This window comes from Lemur catta, chromosome 7, assembly GCF_020740605.2.
Source record: "Lemur catta isolate mLemCat1 chromosome 7, mLemCat1.pri, whole genome shotgun sequence".
Taxonomy (NCBI): domain Eukaryota; kingdom Metazoa; phylum Chordata; class Mammalia; order Primates; family Lemuridae; genus Lemur; species Lemur catta.
Window position 1 is genome coordinate 83,459,816 of NC_059134.1, and position 22,158 is coordinate 83,481,973.

The 22,158-nt window shown below is 36.6% G+C and overlaps 1 protein-coding gene across 7 annotated transcripts in view; it reads left to right on the forward strand.

Moving 5' to 3' along the window:
- The window catches only part of HIPK3 (homeodomain interacting protein kinase 3), a 90,666-nt gene that overhangs the window by 58,501 nt on the left and 10,007 nt on the right, over positions 1-22,158 (forward strand). For all 7 annotated transcript variants that reach the window (XM_045557756.1, XM_045557758.1, XM_045557759.1 and 4 more), the window contains 6 exons: positions 4,697-4,820; positions 15,143-15,262; positions 15,887-15,973; positions 16,845-17,029; positions 18,139-18,298; positions 19,177-19,300. In XM_045557756.1, coding sequence (XP_045413712.1) covers positions 4,697-4,820; positions 15,143-15,262; positions 15,887-15,973; positions 16,845-17,029; positions 18,139-18,298; positions 19,177-19,300 — 800 coding nt within the window. The remainder of the gene's footprint in view (positions 1-4,696; positions 4,821-15,142; positions 15,263-15,886; positions 15,974-16,844; positions 17,030-18,138; positions 18,299-19,176; positions 19,301-22,158) is intronic.

A 22,158-nucleotide genomic window follows, 5' to 3' on the forward strand; every position in this document is an offset into this window, starting at 1 on the left:
GTGCTAGGATTACAGGCGTGAGCCACCGCGCCTGGCCTAGTAAAGCCCTTTTTTAAAAATGGAAATACTAAGGCTCAGGTATATTACTTGCTATTAGGGGGAGAGCTGTGGGTCTACTTACGAGTGTTTGAAATCGAGCTCTATTTAGGTGATTTTCATTTTTAAAATCAATGCTTCCTTGCTAGCCTCTAATATTTGTCTTCCTAGAATTTTTCTTTATAGATTCTCAATTTTTTAGTACTTCTATAGCATAAAGTTCTTGTGAAATTCACCCAAAGAGAATTGCACCCTTGATCCATATTTTTTTATATTGTATTGCCAGTACATGGGCAAGAGGTTCTTACTGTGTCCTAAAGGTTTAATGAATGAGTAGCACAAGATTAGTTCAATCAGAAAGGCATTGAACAAAGTAGAAAAATCAATAGTTCCTTTAAATAGTACCCACTTTTCTTTTTTGGATAAGTGTTACATCAAAGACATTTTCTTCCTGATTTGGCCAGTTGTATCTGAGGCAATACTTGTTCTTGGTGTAAACCCTCTCTGTTCTGACCTTCTTCAGCACTGGAGTATATTCTTGTTCAGTAGCCTGGTGAACTGATATGGCTTCTCCTGGTTAACTTCTGATTTTTCATAATAACCAAAAAATGGAAACAACCCCCATGTCTATCACCTGATGAATGGATAAATAAAATGCATGCAATAGAATATCAGCAATAAAAATAAATGAAGTACTGATACATGCTACAACATGGTTGAACATTGAAAACATTATGCCAAGTGAAAGAAGCCAATCACAAAAGACCACATATTATATGATTTCATTCATATGAAATGTCCAGAATAAGCAAATCTATTGAGACAGAAAGTGAATTGGTAGTAGCTTAGAGATAGGGGCATTTGGAAGAAATGGGGAGTGACTTCTAATGGATATAACTTCTTTTGGGGTGATGAAAATGTTCTAAAATTGATTATGGTGATGGGTGTACAAATCTGTAAATATACTAAAAGCTATTGAAGTGTACCACCTAAATGGGTGAATTTTATGGTATATGAATTAGATTTCAGTACATTTCTGTTATTTAAAAAACACCTTCTACACCTGCCTCTACCTCAGAGAAGAGTGTTCAGATTTTAGTAGTTTATGTTTATTGAGTTTACCATTTGTTCATCTTTTCAAGTTTGTGCTGCATTTCCTGGTATCTCATGGTTGTCAAAATTAGAGAGAAGAGTGTGGCTATAACTTGTATAGGAGTATCATTACAAGAAGGATGGCTGTACTTCTCAGTCTTTTTTTTTTTTTGAGATGGACTGTTGCTGTTTCCAGGGCTAGAGTGCAGTGGTGTCAGTCTAGCTCACTGCAACCTACACTCAAGTGATTCTCCTGGCTTAGCCTCCTGAGTAACTGAGACCACAGGCACTGGTCCCATGACACCTGGCTCATTTTTCTATTTTTAGTAGAGATGGGGTCTTGTTCTTGCTCAGGCTGGTCTCAAACTCCTCAGCTCAAGAGATCCTCCCTCCTCGACCTCCCAGAGTTCTAGGATTAGAGGCGTGAGCCACCGCACCTGGCTGCATTTTCTTATGATAAATATGAATTGTAAAATGAAAAACAAAAGCTTTTGGAAAGCTAGTCATGGTAGCCATGGAATTGTGCCACTCAGATACCCTTCCCATTAAAAAGTGGGCAAAAGAAATGAATAGACATTTTTCAAAAGAAGATATACAAATGGCCAACAGGCATGTGAAAAAATACTCAACCTCACTAATCAGAAATCCAAATTAAAATCACAATGAGATATCATCTTACACTAGTGTCAGAATGGCTACTATTAAAAAGATTAAAAAAACCCCAAGAGATTATTGGCAAGGATGTAGAGAAAAGGGAACTCTTAAACACTGCTGGTGGGAATATAAATTAGTATCACCTGTATGGAAAACAGTATGGAGATTTTTCAAAGAACTAAAAATAGAACTACAATTCAATCCAGCAATCCCACTTCTGGGTATCTACCCAAAGGAAAAGAAATCATTATATCAAAAAGATGCCTGTACTTGTATGTTATTGCAGCACTATTCACAACAGCAAAGATGTGGAATCAAGTGTCCATCAGTGGAAGATTGGATAAAGAAAATGAGGCATATATACACCATGGAATACTGTTCAGCCATAAAAAAGAATGAAATCATGTCTTTTGCAGCAACATGGATGGAACTGGAGGCCATTATCTTACGTGAAACAAGTCAGATACAGAAAGACAAATACCCCACGTTCTCACTTGTAAATGGAAGCTAAATAATGTGTATACATGGGCAGAGTGGAATGATAGACAATGGAGACTTGGAAGGATAGAGGGTGGGAGGGGATAGATGATGAGAAATTACTTAGTGGACACAATGTACGTTTCCAGGTGATGGATACCCTAAAATTCCTGACTTCACCACTATTCAATCTAGGCACGTAACAAAATTATACTTATACCCCGTAAATTTATACAAATTAAAAAAACAGAAGCCTCCTGTGTGGAGCAGCTGACTGACTGAGAGCCTCCAGTTGCTGCTCATTCAGATACACTGCAGTGCTCAGGCTGAGGCCACACTTCCTTTGGGCCCCTCCCATCCCTTAACCAGACATAGTGGCTACACTGGAGCTGGGCTATTCTTGCTTGATGGTGGGTTCCTCAAACACGTAATTTTTGCTTAGGAACTCCATAGTGGCCCAACCAAGACTTTCTCATAACTGCACTGCTGACCAAGTTTCTTCTACACAATTCCTCCTCTGTCTGTTTCCATCTGCAGATATCAGACCTACTTGAGGTCTGGGGGCTCTCCTCACCTGCTCCTGCTTCTTCCTCCCCCTGTATCCTTAACAGACATCTTCCCCAATAAATTTCTGGCACATCAATTTGCTTCTCAGAGGATCTAAACTGACATGCAATAAAAGATAAGTAATTTGTATGGAACTTTCAGTGAAAATTCTTTCATACTTTAAAATGAGAAATTTGAGTTTGCTTCTGCAAATATAACTTTTATATCTTAGATTTTTTTTTATGTTTGAAGTGGCTATGTGCAATTCCTGAATATATCTGTAAAAATATTGCTATATTCATGTTACCATCAGCTAGAAACTCGGCTCATTCATTAAATGGTGGCAAATGGCAGAAGGGTTCATTGATTGACAGAAACTCGTTTCTTATTGTCAGTATAATTCGAATAATTTCAGTCTCTTCAAATTGTGTATCTTATTTGCTATCATTCTGTTACTTTTCTTTCATTGACAAATTGATGTTGAAAATTTCTACACTAACAAATTTCAAATCCTATGAAGAATTTTTTTATATTAAATATTCAAAATAATCATAAAGCTTTCATACACACAGTGATAGCCCTATTAGTCTTTTTCTTTTCTTTCTTTCTTCTTTTTTGAGGCAGAGTATTGGTTTGTTGCCTAGGCTAGAGTGAGTACTGTGGCATCAGCCTAGCTCACAGGAACTTCAAACTCCTGGGTTCAAGTGATCCTCCTGCCTCAGCCTCCCAAGTAGCTGGGACTACAAGCATGTGCTACCATGCCCGGCAAATATTTTCTATATATTTTTAGTTGTCCAGCTAATTTCTTTCTGTTTTTTTAGTAGAGACGGGGTCTCGCTCTTGCTCAGGCTGGTCTCGAACTCCTGACCTTGAGCAGTCCTCTCACCTCGGCCTCCCAGAGTGCTAGGATTACAGGTGTGCGCCACCATGCCCAACCTATATCGTTGTTCTGTAGGAGAATATTCTTGTTTGTAGGGAATACAAAGTATATGGTAATTGGGCAAATTATTCTCAAGTAGTTTAGGAAAAAAATGCTTGTGTACTCTTCTTGCAACTTCTCTATAAGATTGAGGCTTTCAAAAGAATTAAACACATATGCACACATGAACACACAACTGTAGGATAATTAGGGTATATATGACTTCCTTTGGAATTACACAGCTGTACATGGAACCTCTCTGAGGATGTGAATCTTCTCATGGGAAGGCTATGTAAAGTAGCAACATAATTTATCTGAGAATGATATATTTCATGGAGCACAGTTTCCAAATAACCAACCCCCCTTTAAGTGCTAAAATAGTTTTTAACTATTTTATTGTATCCTATATTCCTCTGCCTTTTGAAACAGAATATATTGAGCTTGGGTTTGTTTCTTTGGATGACTAATGGCTCCAATTAGGTAAATATTTATTATTGTATTCTGAAATAATATCTAGGTCTAGTTTCACTTTTAGCCTTTGGGATTTTTGTTTTGTTTTGTTTTGGTCTTATCTCTCAATGTCTGGTTTGCAGTTCTGTTGATGTTATAGTGCATGTTTTTAATAGTTTGCCAGCTCTCTTTCTAATGTGTTATTTCTAACCTGCTATGGTCTCAAAAACAAGATCTATGTTTTTTTTCTTTTTTTAAAAAAATGTTATGTTAATAAAACTCTATAAGGGAAAAAGGATTACTATGAAGAATCTTCATCCTAGCGATGTTGTACTCATAGTACCTTTTTCAGATAATTTCAGGATTATGACTAGCTTTCAAAGAGTTTTAAAATAGTGAAGAGTTACTATAAATACAAGGTGATTACTCTGTCATTTTACTAACTTTTATTAGAATGACAGATAAAATTAGGTAATTTTAAAGAAAAACCACTCTGATTTTTTTTTTTTTTTTTAATTTCAGAGCTCCAGAGATTATATTGGGGTTGCCATTTTGTGAAGCCATAGATATGTGGTCATTGGGATGTGTGATTGCAGAACTGTTCCTTGGATGGCCGCTCTACCCAGGAGCCTTGGAATATGATCAGGTAACAAACAGAACTATCATGGTAGTCTAGTAGAGTTGGTAGAAAGTAAAATATAGTCATAGAATAAAAGGAATGCATGGCCCCAGGTATAAAATACACGTGAAAATCTTTTAAACGTAAAGAGGCCAAACAGGGAACCTTACACACTTTAAGTTCAAAATCTCAAAATTAGTACTTTTGAAAACTTTTATAATGGTGAAGTAAAGTTTCATAAACAAAGTTATAATCTAAAGGCTCTCAATCAGTTTTGTAAAATTCTTGAGAGAATTTTTTGTATCTCATTTTATACTATGTACATGCAAAGAGCTGGATTGTGTCCATTTTGATAACTGGGCTTTGCTTGGGTGACAGACTTTGAGGGTGTATGAAATGTCAGCCCCTCCCAAGGAATAAAAGCTCCTAAAAGACATTATAACTTTTGGTCTTAAAACCAACAATCATTATTGATGTTAAATACCTCAGTCACTTGAACCCTCTTCAGTCTTTTCAGCTGTCTTTGGTGCTGAAAGTCACTTTTAGCACTGTTTAGTGGTTCTCAGTAGAATCCAGCAAATTACCTCATTAAACACATTTTTCATGGTAGTTTTGAGATATGTTCATTAGCCTCTCTAAACTATTAGATAATGTTGTTTGCTATTGTCTTGATTTTTAATACCAAGATTCTCTTTTGGAGACATTGCCATCTTATTCATTGTTCTGTGTCTCCCTTTTTCTGTGTCTCTCTTATTAGAGAGATACATACTCAACTCATTTTAATAGAAAATTTCAGTCAAAATCAATAAAGTGGTTACATTAATTTTGTCATTCTGTTGGCTTGTAGTGGATAAATGTAATTTTTATTTAGATGCCATATTATTTAACTTTTAAGCAAGAAAATAATAGAAAATAGAACATTTTAAAGCATACATAAAGATCATATATGTTGTACCTTTATTCTGATTTTTCAGGGCTGTTTTCTATATTAAAAAGAATAAGAGAAGTAATGAGATGACTCTAAAAATCATTTAATATTAATTATTAAATTAGATGTTATCATTGACTTTTTATTTTTAACATAGTTGCAAACTTTATTTTGAAAAGAAGAAAAATGTGGATTCAGGACTGTTCCATAAAATGGAGAAAATCTATGAAACCTATGCATATTTCAAAACAAAATTTCTGTTGCTTAAATTAGCGTCTGTCATTATGACAGCTGCAAACTGTTCCCAAAGCTTCTTGTCTTTATGTGGGATCCAAGCCAGCCCAATAGTCAGTATCAGATAGAAATTCCTCTCCATGATGCCAGCAAATGGATATCATTTAATTGAGGAAATTCAGCAAACACTTATTGAACATCTGTTGCAAGACCTGAGGCAGACATTGTGGAGGATACAAAGACAGTGCATCCCTCCCTTAAAACTCTTACAAAACAGTCACTGATTAAAAGTTGAATCAGAATACGAGGTGTTATATTGAAAGTGGGTGGCACAGATGATGGATATTACCAACGCCCTTTACCTTGGTTTATATTTCCTCATAGCACTATTTCCTAAAGTCATAACATATGAATATAAATACATATCAGGAAGATACATGTATATATGGGTATATACATATATAGTCGTGCATTACTTAATGATGGGGATACATTCTGAGAAATGTGTTGTCAGCTGATTTCATCATAGTGTGACCATCATAGAGTGTACTTACACAAACCTAGATGGGAAAGCCTACTACACACCTAGGCTATGTCGGATAACCTGTTGATCCTAGGCTACAAGCCTGTGCAGCATATTACTGTACTGAAAACTGTAGGCTCATTGACTTTAATCTCTTATCTTCCAAAGACTTTCTACCCATGAACCTTCTCTTTTAAGTCAGGTTTTCTGTATTCTCTACCTTCCCTCCTTCATGTTCAGAATATCTCTTAAATATAGTTTCTGTGAAATTTTCCATATATCTTGGCTTCCTTCAGCTTTTTATCCAGCTGCTAACTTGGATACAAATGCTAGACTATTGCTAATTCTGAAAGAGTAGGTAATCTAATCTGAGAGTCTCATAAGCCCTTAGCTGCTGAAATACTGAGGCACCAGTCAAATGTTAGAAATATACCCTTGACTTTGCAGATTACAATTTATGGCGTGCATAGTACTGTAGAGCAGGACTCCATCTAGTGGCAATTTCAAGTTGATTTGCTATTATACTCTGGATTTGGATTTCATAATTCTAGTCTTGGACAACTGATGTCCAAGAACTGAAAGGACCCTAGAGATTATCCAATTACTACTCCCTCCCATTTTATAAAGGAGAAAACTAAAGCCCAGAAAAATGAATTGACTTGTCAGAAGTCACAATAGTAATGTTAAAAATAAAGCTCTGACCAAAACCCAATTTTTCTAAAATCTATGATAGATGGTTTAGCTTCCAAGGTCAGACAAGATCAGGCACATTCAGGGTGGTATGGCCATAGACTATAATAGATGGTTTAAAAACAAAACTATAGAAAAGGTGTTATCTGATCCAGATTAACAATATTTTCAGGCTGGGCACTGTGGCTCATGCCTATAATCTTAGCACTCTAGGAGGCTGAGGCAGGAGGATTGCTTGAGGTCAGGAGTTTGAGACCAGCTTGACCAAGACCTCACCTCTACAAAAAATAGAAAATATTAGTCAGGCGTGGTGGTGAGTGCCTGTAGTCCCAGCTACTTGGGAGACTGAGACAGGAGGATCGCTTGAGCCCAGGAGTTTTTGAGGTTGCTATGAGCTATCGTTGTGCCACTGCATTCCAGCCTGGAAGACACTGTCTCAAAACAAAACAAAATTTTCAGAATATATATTACTTTAATTCCAAAGAGTTTTTAAAAAGTCATTAGCATATTACATCAATAGTTGCACAATATTAATTCAGTGTTTTAATATAGTTATTTTCCAAAATAAATGAATCTAAATAGGAGCGATAATGTGGGCATCCTTGTTTTGGTTCCAATCTTAGACTTTATACTCATTTTCAAGTGTGATGTTTACTAGGCTTCGATAACTGTCTATTTTCAAGAACTCCCCTCTATTCCTAATTCTCTAAAGTTTTTTTTTTTTTTTTAAACCTAACTTGGTTTGGGACTTTCAGATTTTTTTTGCATCCATTAAAATGTTCACATAAGTAATTAATACTTTCAGAGTTCTTTTGTGTGTCAGAACTATTCAAACACTTTCCATTAACTCATTTAATGCTCACAACAACCCTAGGAGATACACACTGCTATTGCCTCTGTTTTATAGTTGAGGAAAGTAGGGTTCAGGGATGTTAAATAACTTGCCTAAGAGTCTGAACACAGTCAGTCTGAATCCAGAAGGTGTTAATGGTGGACGACCTCTGCACCAACCCATGGATATTGATAGTCCCCAGACACTATGGGAGAAGAGTTAAAAGGGCCCAAGTAAACCCTGCCCTAATCTGTCTCCCTTTTCTGGCACTGGCCCTCTTGTGGCCTACTCTACAGCTGCCAATCTGCTGTCACTTGAAGGTGTTCACAGTCTACTTCTGTTGGTGTCCTATCCCCAGGATTGGGTTCTAGGAAAGGACCCAGCAACCCATGCTATTTTATTGTTTTGTCTTATGGTAATATGTTGTACAAATATATCTCAAGAGTTTATCTTGCATAAGATATTCTTTCTGCCTTTCTTTTATTAAATACATTGCCTTTAACAGCAGGAATGCTTTTATATTATAAATGTATTAGTATTATTTATAAAGAGAGGAAGCCCAGTCAATTTGGAAAATTCAGTTTAACATGAACACACAATTCTGTATTTTAAACTTCTAGTAATAGCTTCAAAATAATATAAATCTAAAATTGACAGAACCAAAATGAGAAATAGGCAATCATAATTAGAGATTTTAGCATATTTTAGTAATTGATAGAACAGATGGGAAAAATTCAGCAAGAATGTAGATTTGAATGCGTAATTAACCAAGTTTACCTAATGACACAGATACAGCACACTATATAACACTACACCTCAAACTGCAGAATACATGCTTCTCCAAGTATATGTGGAACATTTACTAAAATAAAGATTTTTTATGAAATATATTGTAACTTTCTTATTGATATATCTTATGTCTAATCTTTACTTAACCTTCTAGTACAATACAGATTTTTTTTTCTGTTTACAAAATAGATGAGTTATTAACAGAATTGTATTCTTAAAAGCCAAATTTGAGTCACCAGGAAAAGAAGGTTCAAATTATTTTAATTCTTCATTATAGGGTTTATATTCTAGCCCTTTAGTCATCTTTATCATCGTTATTTTTGGGTGGGGGTGGAGAGGGAAGCAGGGTCTCACTCTGTTGCCTGGGCATGAGAGCAGTGGCATCATTATAGCTCACTGCAACCTCAAACTCCTGGGCTCAAAGGATCCTCTTGCCTCAGCCTCCTGAGTAGCTGGCCCTACAGACATAAGCCACCATGCCTGGTTAATTTTTCTTTTTCTTTTTGTAGAGACAGGGGCTTGCTATGTTACTCAGGTTGGTCTCTAATAACTCCTGACTTCAAGTGATCCTCCCACCTTGGCCTCCCAAAGTGCTAGGATTATAGGCTTAGTCACTAAGCCTGGCCATATCATTGTCTTTTAAAGCCTTTCCAGCGCAATTTCCTCTTTGAATTTTAGATTCTGTAACTAGGCACTGACCATGTTGAGAATTTATCATGTATCATATTTTTTTATATGTGCATTTCATTTCCATTCACATATACCTGTGTGTGTTTAGAGAAGGCCCTACTACCGATTGATACTGTACTTGGATCTCTTCCTGTGTTAATTGTAGATAAACTATCTTACTTTAGTGTTGAATTTACAAGACTTATATTTACCAGGAAAATGTCAAAAGTACTCTAGGAAATTAAATAATATTTTTATGGATGGATGGACAATATTTACTTGGTAAATGTTGATTGTTCCTCCAAAATGTTTGTTGGAGTTTAGATAGAATCTTTTCCAGACCAGCAAAATGTCTGAACTTATATTCAAATTATATTTGGTAATTTCAAGTATTATCTTTTTTTTTTTTTTTGAGACAGAGTCTCGCTCTGTTGCCCGGGCTAGAGTGAGTGCCATGGCGTCAGCCTAGCTCACAGCAACCTCAAACTCCTGGGCTTAAGCGGTCCTACTGCCTCAGCCTCCCAGGTAGCTGGAACTACAGGCATGTGCCACCATGCCCAGCTAATTTTTTTCTATATATATATTTATTTTATTTTATTTTATTTATTTATTTTTTGAGACAGAGTCTCACTCTGTTGCCCGGGCTAGAGTGAGTGCCATGGCGTCAGCCTAGCTCACAGCAACCTCAAACTCCTGAGCTTAAGCGATCCTACTGCCTCAGCCTCCCGAGTAGCTGGGACTACAGGCATGCGCCACCATGCCTGGCTAATTTTTTCTATATATATTTTTAGTTGGCCAGCTAATTTCTTTCTATTTTTAGTAGAGACAGGGTCTCGCTCAGGCTGGTCTCGAACTCCTGACTTCAAGCGATCCACCCGCCTCGGCCTCCCAGAGGGCTAGGATTACAGGCGTGAGCCACCTCGCCCGGCCAAGTGTTATCTTATGTAAGAAAAATAAAGTTCACTATTTCAACTCCAGAGGGAAAAAATTAGCGTGGGTGCGATGGTGTGCACCTCTAATCCTAGCTACTCTAGAGGCTGAGGTGGGAGGATCACTGAGCCCGGGAGTTTGAGGTTGCAGTGAGTTATCATGACACTCTTGTATTCTAGCCTGGGCAACAGCAAGACCCTGTCTCAAAAGAAAAAGAAAAATCTTTCAATATTGATATTTTTGTCAGGCCATTTGGATTTCAAAGAGACCTACTCAAGCTGACTCAAGTAAGAGGACATTTATTTATATGTGTGGACTATCACAAAAATCCAAGAATGGTGCAGGCTGGATGGCAGACCCTGGTGCCCGCCATGCTCCTGACTGACCTCACTCCTCTCCTGGGCCCCTGGTCTCTGCCTGACTTGCCCCAGTGGTGCCAGCCCTGTCTCGTTCCTCAACCTGGTCTCCCTGCCCAAAAAAAAAAACAAAAAGAAAGAATGGAACTATAATATGACTGGATTTTGTTTGGGAAATGTGGAATTGAAGTTGCTTTTGGAATTAAGGCAACACTAGAGGAATTAATGGGTGTTGGTGGAACTTCACTCTGGTGCTGGACCATCAGTGTGACTTACCTGCTCTCCAAGGGAAGTTAGGTAACTTACCCAAGAATCTGAACACAGGCAGTCTGAATCCAGAAGCTAGTAACAGTGGACCAGTCCTACACTATCCTGTGGATATTGATTGTCCTAAGGCAATATGCAGGAAGAGTTAAAAGGGCCTTTGTCTGCACTGATCTGAGTTTCTGCTTACTCTTAACCTTTCAAATTCCAGCTTTACCTATTACCCGTCAGCTCATTGGTATTTCTTAGGTCATGTTTATGACATTGTAAATCTGATTTGCTTGGCTTATTTCTAGTTGATTTCACAGAGCCAGTTTATAAATTAAATGCTTACGAGTCAGATCCCCACTCTTCCACTAGAGATGGGGGAGGCAAATATATTCATATATTAGGGGTTACTTCATATATTAGGGGCTATAGGTGAGGGATTTTCTCTTCAAAAGACCAGGCAGGGGCCGGAGACAGTGGCTCGTGCCTGTAATTCTGGCACTCTGGGAGGCCGAGGTGGGAGGATCGCTTGAACTAAGGAGCTCAAAACCAGCCTGAACACAAGTGAGACTCCGTCACTACTAAAAATAGAAAAATTATCCAGGTGCAGTGGTGCGTGCCTGTAGTCCCAGCTTCTTGGGAGGCTGAGGCAGGAGGATCGCTTGAGCCTAGGAGTTTGAGGTTGCAGTGAGCTATGATGATGCCACTGCACTCTAGCCTGGGTAACAGAGTAAGACTCTGTCTCTAAAAAAAAACAAAAACAAAAACAAAATGACTGGGCAGGCATTATGACCAGTAATAAACTCTAAGAGCTTTGTCTGCCACTTTTGTGTTGTGTTTTGCAGTGCCATCCTAACTCCTCAGGTACATTAATTGCTCTATTCTGTGTTCTTTTAGCACTTTGTTTTCTTCTTCACAGTGGCACTTATTAGCTTAATTGCAACTTATGTGCTTAAATATTTATCTATTCCACTGAATTATATGTTTTTGATGATTGGCAACATGTTTTATTCATCTGCATATCTTTGGCATCCAACATATAATAGTTGCTCTGGGTATGTTTGTTCCAATTGAACTGTCAGTAGCTTTTCTATCTGATGCTACATCTAGGTACCAGACTCAATACTTTTTTCCTTCCATTTTCTGTTTCCTTAAAATAAGGATTTTAGCTACTCTGAGGGGAAAGAGGAGGGGAAGGAGTAGCACTTTAATGAAATGAAGCTAATCTGTAAGGTTGCTATTTTAGTTGTCATTTCATATAAAATTAAGGATACAAATGTGAATAAAACAGACTGTTGTTAGGAGGCTCAAAATCTAGTAGGGAAAACAGATATATAAAAAAGTGTAATACAGTGTTATAAACGCATTAAAGTTGTCGTGTTCTAGATGTGATGAGAATAGTTACTAGGAGAATAGTTACTTCTGCTTGGCATTGTCAGGGATGGCTTTATAGAGAAGATTCTCAAACTGGGTCTTGAAGAAGACGTAGTAAAAGTTTGTCATGTGGATTTGGTGAAGAGGGAATAGGTACATTGGATAAGTAGGAGTTAGAGAGCAATATAGGAAAGAGAAACTGGCCTATGCAAAGTTTAGGCAGTAAGAGGTTATTAAGAAGTTTTATACAGGGGAGCAGCAGATTTACATTTTTCCAAAATGTCTGGTAACAGTGTGAAAAATGAATTGAGTGGATGGGGGCATTAGGGAAGACTGGAGCCAGGTAGAATAATTATGAGGCTTGTAAGATTGTGTAACTTAGAATTGAAGAAGACCTGAAACAGGGATGGAGAGGGAGGGGACAGTTAAAGAAATGTTAATGAGGTAGAATTGTTAGGCTTTTGGATGTTGCGGGAAGGTGATGAGGGAAAGGTACTTGGTCTGGCGTAAATTTCAGGTTTCTGATTTGGATGGATGGTGTTGCTGCCAATCAGAGGAGGAAATACATAAAGATTAGCAGATTTGGGAAAAAATCAGTTCAGGATATGCCCAGTTTGAGGCACTTAAAGTCCAGCCAGGTGGAGAGTTCCAATAAGCAGTTGGGTCTGGAGCTTCAGAGCTAAAGATTTAGATAAAAATTTAGATATAAAACCATGAGCACCTGGGACTTGTAAAGGGAAAAAAGAAAATAGGACTCTGGAAAGCAATGTGATATAAAGAACAAAGAGAGGAAAGCAGTTAAAGAGTGTCCGAGAACCAGGACAGAATGGTGTCATGGAAATGGAACAAGCAGAGTTTTTATGTAAAAAGGTGGTAGCTGTTAGTATCGAAGTAAGATAAGGATTTATGTGTGACTATTAAATGAATCTATTATTAACAGGCCATTACTTATCTTAGTACCATATTATGAAGGTAGTGAGAGTAAAGTTCAGATTGCAGTATGTTGTGGTGTGAATGGGAAGTGAAATAATATAGGCTGCTATTTTAAGGCTCTTAACCGAGAAAACAGGGAGTTAAATAGTTAAGAGAGGTTTGGTTTTGTTTTCTTTTTTTTTTTTGAGGATAGAAGAAATTGAACATTTTTTGTAGTCAGTGAGGAGAGAGCTCATAGAGAGGAAGAAATAGAAGGTGCAAGAGAGGATGGACTAATTCTGTGGTCCCCAACCCCCACTGGTCTGTGGCCTATTAGAGACACAGCTGCAGAGTTGCACTGCCTCCCCCCCCACCCAAATTGTCTTCCATGAAACTTGGGAAGGGGGGCAGCTGTGCACAGCAGGAGGGAAGCGGCGCTGAGGAGGGAAGCTTCATCTGTATTTACAGCCACTCCCTGTCGCTTGCCTCACTCCCTGAGCTCTGCCTCCCACCCACCCTGCCCCCGTCCATGGAAAAATTGTCTTCCATAAAACTGGTCTCTGGTGCCAAAAAGGTTGGGGACTGCTGGACTAGTTGACAAAGCAGAGTCCTTGAAGTTAAAAGAAAAAAAAGTCTTTTCATTTATTCTTAAATATAGGTTAAAGGAGTTGAGTTTTCATAAGAAGGAAGGATAGAAAGACAATTTTAGCCCCCAGAGAGCTCTCCCTTTTCTAAGCCTCTGTTTTATTCCCTATGTTTTCTAGTCATTAAGTGGGGGAAACCATATTTGATGGCCTGTTGTATACCAAGCATTTCATGGGTGCTGGGGCTATGTAAGCAAAGAAGACAAAGTTCTTCCCTTCATGGAACTTAGATTCTGTGGAGAGTGGGGTAAGAAAATGGAAAGTTAATGCACAGACTATGAGATAATGAAAAGCCAGGAGAATGGGTTAGTACTGAGAAGGACAGAGGTTGCTGTTATTTGGTCATGGAAGGCCTCAAGAATAAGGTGACATCTGAACAGAGAGTGGAAGGAAGTGAGACAGCCATACAGGTATCTGAGGGAAGAGTGTTCCAGACAGAAGAGATATTCAGTGCAGAGGCCCTGAGGCTGGAGGTTTTTAGTATCCTCCTTGGGAGAGCTCACCTATACCCATGTCTCTTCCTCTACAGAAATGACTACGCATATGTCATTGTCTCATAGCAGTGTCCCCTCCAAACTCCCACAGTAGTAATTCACCCAATCTTTATCATCCTGTTAATAAATCTCTTTTGAATCTACTCCTTCCTCTCTGTTCCCACTTAGCTTCTCAATTCAGACTTCCTTCATTTCTCCTCTGGCCTCATCCCCTGACATTGCTTTAAAAATATAAGTTGTTAGTTTCCTACTTAAACTTCTCCAATAGTTTCTCATTAACATAATCTAAACTTCTTAATTTGCTGATAATGCCTTTTACCTGCTAGTTTGATTTCATTTCTTGCCATTTCTCCCTTAGTGAACCTCTATATTGTCTGTTGATTTTACACACACACACGATAACTTTAGCATAGTCAGATTTTTCCTGCCTCTCCAGTGCTGACTTCTACTTGTCCTTTAAGACCCAACTTGAGTATCACCTCTTCTGGAACTTTATCTGACTACAATTAATTTAGGTATGCTCTCAGTTTTTCCATTAAGCAGGAATTTATGATGATATTTAGTAACACTGCATTGTAATTGTTTCTGTATATGTTCTCTGCTAGACCATGAATTTCTGAGGGCACAGACTATATCTTTTCATTCCTCACCTAACATCTAGCCTAGTGTCTAAGTGACATTTATACATGAAAGAATAAACTGTTTTGTAAATTATTTTTCAGATTCGATACATTTCTCAGACTCAAGGTTTACCAGGAGAACAGTTGTTGAATGTGGGTACAAAATCCACAAGATTTTTTTGCAAAGAAACAGATATGACTCATTCTGGTTGGAGATTAAAGGTAATTCATTAAAAAAGATGATATTTAGGAAAACAGTTTTCTAAGATGCCTCATATGCATGAGCAGTACCTTCCATTTCTAATTTTATTTTATCGCATTTCTTCCTTCTTTTGAATTTTCATTTTTGACCCTTTTTTTTAAAAAAAAGAAAGGCCCTCAGAATAATTTAGCTCATTCTCTAATCTGACAACATAATTATTAACTCATCTCAATTTTTTTAACTTTTATATATATAACTACATTTGTGTTGTATGTTTATCTTCCTTATTGAGTTCTACATTATTAAGCTTTATAGGACAGGGACTGAATCTAACCTCCTACTACCTTCCCCAAATATGCTAGGATCTTTGAGGGATCAGTAAATTCTCAGTGTTTATAATTAGTTATTTTGTTTAAGGAGTTTGTTATATATGTAATGTTTTTTGTGGCCTGAACCAAGCACATCTCTTTTTTTGGTGTATTTTTTTTTAAAAAATACATTTTTGATGGTCACTCTTTTGAAACTACTGTTTGCCTTGAAATATTCAATATATTAGAGTAAATGTGCCAGGATTAAAGAAATAAAAATGTACATTTTCTTGGATAGTAATATATTCTTTTCTCCTCTTTGATATATGCAATAAGACATTGGAAGAGCATGAAGCAGAGACAGGAATGAAGTCTAAAGAAGCCAGAAAGTACATATTCAACAGTCTGGATGATATAGCGAATGTGAGTACCAGAGGCACATTTGTTACTCTTGAATGCTTAAATGACAGACTTGAATGCCAGGGGTGCCAAAGGTTACTCATTTTCTAAATGGCTACAGAGTGCTTGCTGTTGTTAAGTTTTTCAAATGAAATTAATTCTAAGTTTTCAACCTTTCAGGAACTAAATGGTATTTGTCAAATTTTAAATTTATGGCCGGGTGTGGTGGCTCGCGCCTGTAATCCTAGCACTCTGGGAGGCCAAGGCGGGTGGATCGTTTGAGCTCAGGAGTTTGAGACCAGCCTGAGCAAGAGCGAGACCCCAGTCTCTACTAAAAAAATAAAAAGAAATTATCTGGACAACTGAAAAAATATATCTAGAAAAAATCAACTGGGCATGGTGGCGCATGCTTGTAGTCCCAGCTACTCGGGAGGCTGAGGCAGAAGGATTGCTTGAGCCCAGGAGTTTGAGGTTGCTGTGAGCTAGGCTGACGCCACTACACTCTAGTAGTCTGGGCAACAGGAGACTCTGTCTCAAAAAAAAAAAAAAGAAAAGAAAAGAAAAGAAAAAAATTTTAAATTTACATATCTTGTTCTTTAGTAAAAAATATTTGCTTTAAAAGGAAAAATTCTAGCAAACATTTCTTTTCCCTATATTTCATTACAAATGGATATTTTTATAACTAAAAAAGATTTTTCCCCCCTGCTTTGAATCCTATTTGGTGCTTCAAAACCTTTTGAGAATTTGTTAATCTCAATTGTTCTTCTTTGTTTTAAAAAAATTGTAGTCCTCTGTTCTGTCCTGTGTTGGGATTTTTTTAAACTGTGAAACTTAAACATATACTATTCTCTATGGCTTTTTAAAAATTTGATTGCTTGAAATTTTGATTTCTTAGGTGAACACAGTGATGGATTTGGAAGGAAGTGATCTTTTGGCTGAGAAAGCTGATAGAAGAGAATTTGTTAGTCTGTTGAAGAAAATGTTGCTGATTGATGCAGATTTAAGAATTACTCCAGCTGAGACTCTGAACCATTCTTTTGTTAATATGAAACATCTTCTAGATTTCCCTCATAGCAACCAGTATGTTACTTTAAAATATCTTAAGTTGTTCTGAAAAAATAATAATACTAAATCTATAGAAAATTAGTGTGTTAGAAAAATGACTTTTCTTCATTAAATAAAAGTAAACGAGTCAAAAGAGGTTAAGCTAACTTGCCAAGTTCACATCGACTAGTAAGTGGCAGAGTAGAGCTAGCACACAAATCTGAATTGCAGTCCAATGTTCTTTCTCCAAAATACCATACTAAAAATATGACTGAGTGGTTTTGTTTCTATATGACTTTCTTACCTTAATAACGAGGAATATATAAAAAGAAATGTTAACAGTTTTCCAGGTCACATTTCACTTTTCACAGACCTTAGATTCTGTCCTGTTTTGAGTCCTGCAAATTCCATTTTACATTTTTCTTCACACCTTTTGCTTTTCTTTTTCCTCCTCTTTCTCCTCTGCATTATGAAGGAAAGGTGGTTTTTAATGGGTCAGTAGAAAAGAATATATGCTTAAATTCCAAAGGTCTTGTCAGAATTACCTTGGGGAAATCTTTCAAATGCTTGAGCCCCAGACATCTTTTTTATGAGGTGAAGAGAGTAAAGTAAGTGACTTAAAAGAGATTCCCCTAATAATTTAAAAAGACTAAATAAAGAAGGCACAGGAATGAACTGATATCCGCTATTGTGAGTTGTCCTTAAAATTGATACTTCTTAAAAGCACAATTACATTTTTCAGTCAAACACTTAAAAAAAGTTCTAGTATTTTTCTTATACAATCACTTTGAAAAATAACATGATAGCCACATACTTGGTACCATTAATTTAGTGGTGTAGAGATCTAGAAATTTAGGAAAAATTATTTAGAGCCTACAGGGGTTGTAAAGTTATTGTGTGCTAACCAGAAAAAGCTTATTATTGCTTTGCTGTCTTAAAAAATATTACAGATATAATATATTCTTGCTTTGAAATTTAATCTTTTCTTAATAGGATTTCCTGTTAGAAATACTATTGGAAATAAGCAGATTAAATGCAAATTGTAGAATTTTTTTCTTTTAGGAATAATTATTTTGTTAATGTACATTAATTTAAAACTAAGCATTTAAAATGATGTTATAAAACCTTCACTTTTTCTTTTGCAGTGTAAAGTCCTGTTTTCATATTATGGATATTTGTAAGTCCCACCTAAATTCATGTGACACAAATAATCACAATAAATCTTCACTTTTAAGACCAGTTGCTTCAAGCAATGCTGCTACTCTCACAGCAAATTTTACTAAAATTGGAACATTAAGAAGCCAGGTAAGAACCTCAAATAATTAATAATTTATACTTTTTTTTTTTTTTTGAAACAGGTGTTGCTCTGTTGCCCAGTGTAGTGATGTTATCATAGTCCACTTAGCCTCAAACTCCTGGGCTCAGGTGATCCTTCTGCCACAGCCTTTCAAGTAGCTGTGACTACAGATACACACGGCCACACTTGGCTAATTTTTTAAAAATTTTTGTAAAGATGAGGCATAGCTATGTTGTCCAGGCTGGTGTTGAACTCCTGGCCATAAGTGATCCTCCTGTCTTGGCCTCTCGAAGTGCTGGGATTGCAGGCTTGAGCACCGCACCTGGCCTGTACTCTTTTTTAAATGATTACTTATTTTGCGTTTGAACTACACAGGAGTTCATGTTGGCAGTTAGAAGTTACAGTACTAATGAGGTCTTACTACGGCTATTATATTGAACCTATTAAAATTTCAGGGTAAAGTGGAACATATTTACTCAAATTCATCTTTTCCCTCTCTTCTTTCATTCTCTCAATATCTTCCACCTGCCCTCGTGTGTCACAACTCTACCAAAAGTAGGGTTCAGTAGAATCAGCTATTATATTGAACCTATTACAATTTCAGGGTAAAGTGGAACATATTTACTCAAATTCATCTTTTCCCTTTCTTCTTTCATTCTCTCAATATCTTCCACCTGCCCTCGTGTGTCACAACTCTACCAAAAGTAGGGTTCAGTAGAATCAGTTTTTAAATTTTAGTTGGGTCACTTGTTTTTATTCTCATTTTCTGGGTCCATTGTTTTTGTAGAATTATGATTTTAAGAAACATGTTTGAATTCTTTTTATATAATATGTGTGTAGTATAGCAGAGTGCTGTATATAATGTGCTGTCCATTGATTGTTTCAGGTATTAACCACATCTGCTCATTCAGTTGTGCATCACGGAATACCTCTGCAGGCAGGAACTGCCCAGTTTGGTTGTGGTGATGCTTTTCAGCAGACACTGATTATCTGTCCCCCAGCTATTCAAGGTATTTCATTTAAATTATACTTTGAATTTAGGCATGCATTATTTTAAAACAAATTTAGGCATCTGTTCATTAAATATATTGAATAGTTTTTGCTGTATTTAGTACTACATTTGAATTTAACTTAAGCTGTCCAGTAGCCTTAGACCAATGACACTGATTTCTTGACCAGAGTTTCATTGCAGTCATCATTAACAAAATGGGATTATATAACAGTCGCATTTCCTGTAGAATCTAGCTTCATAAAATACCTTAATAGAAAGTAATGAGCTTGAAAAGCTGTAGGTTGCCCTATACTGGGTATCACTGCTTTAGATGTTCAGGTAAGTATATATTATTTGCCCATCATTACCAAACATTAAAGTGACTGAGAGCTGAGCTTTTAAAATATTTTGGTCAAAAGAGTTCTGTCCCAAAATGTCATAGTCCTGTTCTTTATCTATAGTTTAGGTAAAAAATATATTATGGATTGATTTTGATTAAATTAGATCATGTCCATTGTTTAGATAAATATGAATACTTAAATTCTCAAGTGGGATGGGTGGCAGAATTTCTTTCAAGAGGCCACACATTCTCAAACTGGGAAATCCTTTGTGGTTCTTAGAGAGTGATAGCAGCGAAATGGGCAAATAGTCGAAAACCTTGCAACTGGAATAACAAGAATAGAACCCCACTTCTTAGGTCCTTTCCTAGGATTTTGTTCTTGCTAGGCTTTAACATCTAGTTATTTTATTTCATTTTTAAATTAAATTAAATTTAAAAAATGGCCTAGATGATAGTTCAGAAATCTCCTTATGTCTTAAAGCAAGAGATGGATTACAAATGGGGCGCTAAACCACGGTGTGCAATTTAGTGATAATACTCTATAGTATAAATGAAAGCAGTTGGTGCTAAGTCAGGACACCTGGAATCTAGTTCTGTTTCTGCTGTTTACTGTGTCTGTCTAGACAAGTCTGTTTACCTGTTTCAGACTTAGTAAAAGGAAACAGACTGGATAGATAATGTCTCGGTCATTTCTACCTCTAATGTTTCTGGATTCTGAGATTATTCATTTATTTTTAGAGACAGGGTCTCGCTCTGTTGCTCAGGCTGGAGTGTAGTGGTAGCTCACTGTAACCTCAAACTTTTTGACCCAAGCAATCCTCTTTCTTTAGCCTCCCGAGTAGCTAGGACTACAGGTGCTTGTGCCAGACTTGGCTAATTTTTTTTTTTTTTAAGAGACAGTGCCTTGCTATGTTGGTCAGGCTGGTCTTGAAATCCTGGTCTCAAGTGATCCTCCCCCTTTGGCCTCCCAAAGTGCTGGGATTATAGGCGTGCGCCACCGTGCCCAGCCTGATTTTTTATTTATGGATTTGAGCAACTTTTAAAAAATTTTATCTTAATGTCTCCCATAGTAAAGCACCAAGAATATGTTTGTTGACTTGATCGGCTCGTAATCAGAAATTTCTGAAAACAGTTCAAATCTTTAGCTACTGTTGTTCTACTAGGGTAGCTTTACTTTCATTGTTTTTATATTTTGGGTTTTCATATAAGGTCTCATTTGGAAAAGTGTTTGTATCATTGAAAGTGTAAAAAAAAGACAAATGGTTGATTCTAAAGATGATATTGTGATCTAGTGGTGGTGTGTATCTGTAACAGTGACCCGTGGCTGGTCTCTCGTAACAAAAACACTCACATCACCATATTGTTAGCACTCTTAAGAAGATGCTGTTGTGTTTGTTTTTTTTGGTTTTTCCCCAACTGTTTACTGTGAGAATTTCAAACAGATAGAAAAGTTGAAGGAATAATGTCTTCTACCCTAGATTCAATGTGTTAATATTTTAGCATATTTACATTATCTATCTGTAGTACACGTACATATACCCTTTGAAAATAAGTGGTAGATTTTATGCCATTTTACTTCTATATACTTCAGCATCCAAGACTGGTGCTATTTAAAAAATTTTTAAATCAGTTATTGCTTAAGTGATAACTTGACAAATACCACTTGACAAATGCACTTTCACTTAGCTAAGTTTATATTCCATACTAACAAATAGGTTCTTTGGTTCTAGTAATTTCTGCTATGTACCAAGATCAATTTGAGGGTCAACACCTACACTGTAGTATATTTCATGAAGATCTGAAATAGCAGTTTTTTTTTCCAGAGCCCACCTTCTGTTTATGGCAAAAACTTAAGGGACTTAATGTGACACATTTCTAAACAGGGTTGAGCATCATTCTTACATCATTTCAATGAGTTTAGACACATCTTTTATCTTTTTGTATGGCTTATAATTGATAAAAAGCTAGTGATCTTTCTGTATGTATGATATCAACTACATGAGTGGTTTATGATAAGGATAACTGAATAAAAAAGGATTAAACTCTCAGACTCATTAAGCCATCAAATGTCAAGAACAATGCTCTTGAATTAGAATTAATAGTAAGAGGAAGCAAAATATGTGTTAGCTTCTATAACAGGTGCAGTAGCAGCAGGAGAGGCAGGCTCTGTAAATATGTTGTTTCATTGTTTTTCATGCTGGTATAGTGTCTGCCTTAGAAATGAAAGCTTTCCCTCTAATCTGTCTTAGCACCTCTGTAGAAAATCTCAATATTAGGTTTCTTACCCTTCCCCCTCATAATGTACCAATCCGTTTACAAGAAATATTTAAAAATAATTATTGGGGAGCTATTGGATAGTAATTATGGTACCATTATGGTTTGTATTTTAAAATAAATTTTATGTCTGTCCCCTTCACTTAAGAATTTTATTTCACTTTAGGGCTACAGTGTTTAGGTCATGCATTTCATATATTTTAGATACTATTAATATACAGGTATAGGTATATAGATACTATATCCATAAGACTGTGCTTATT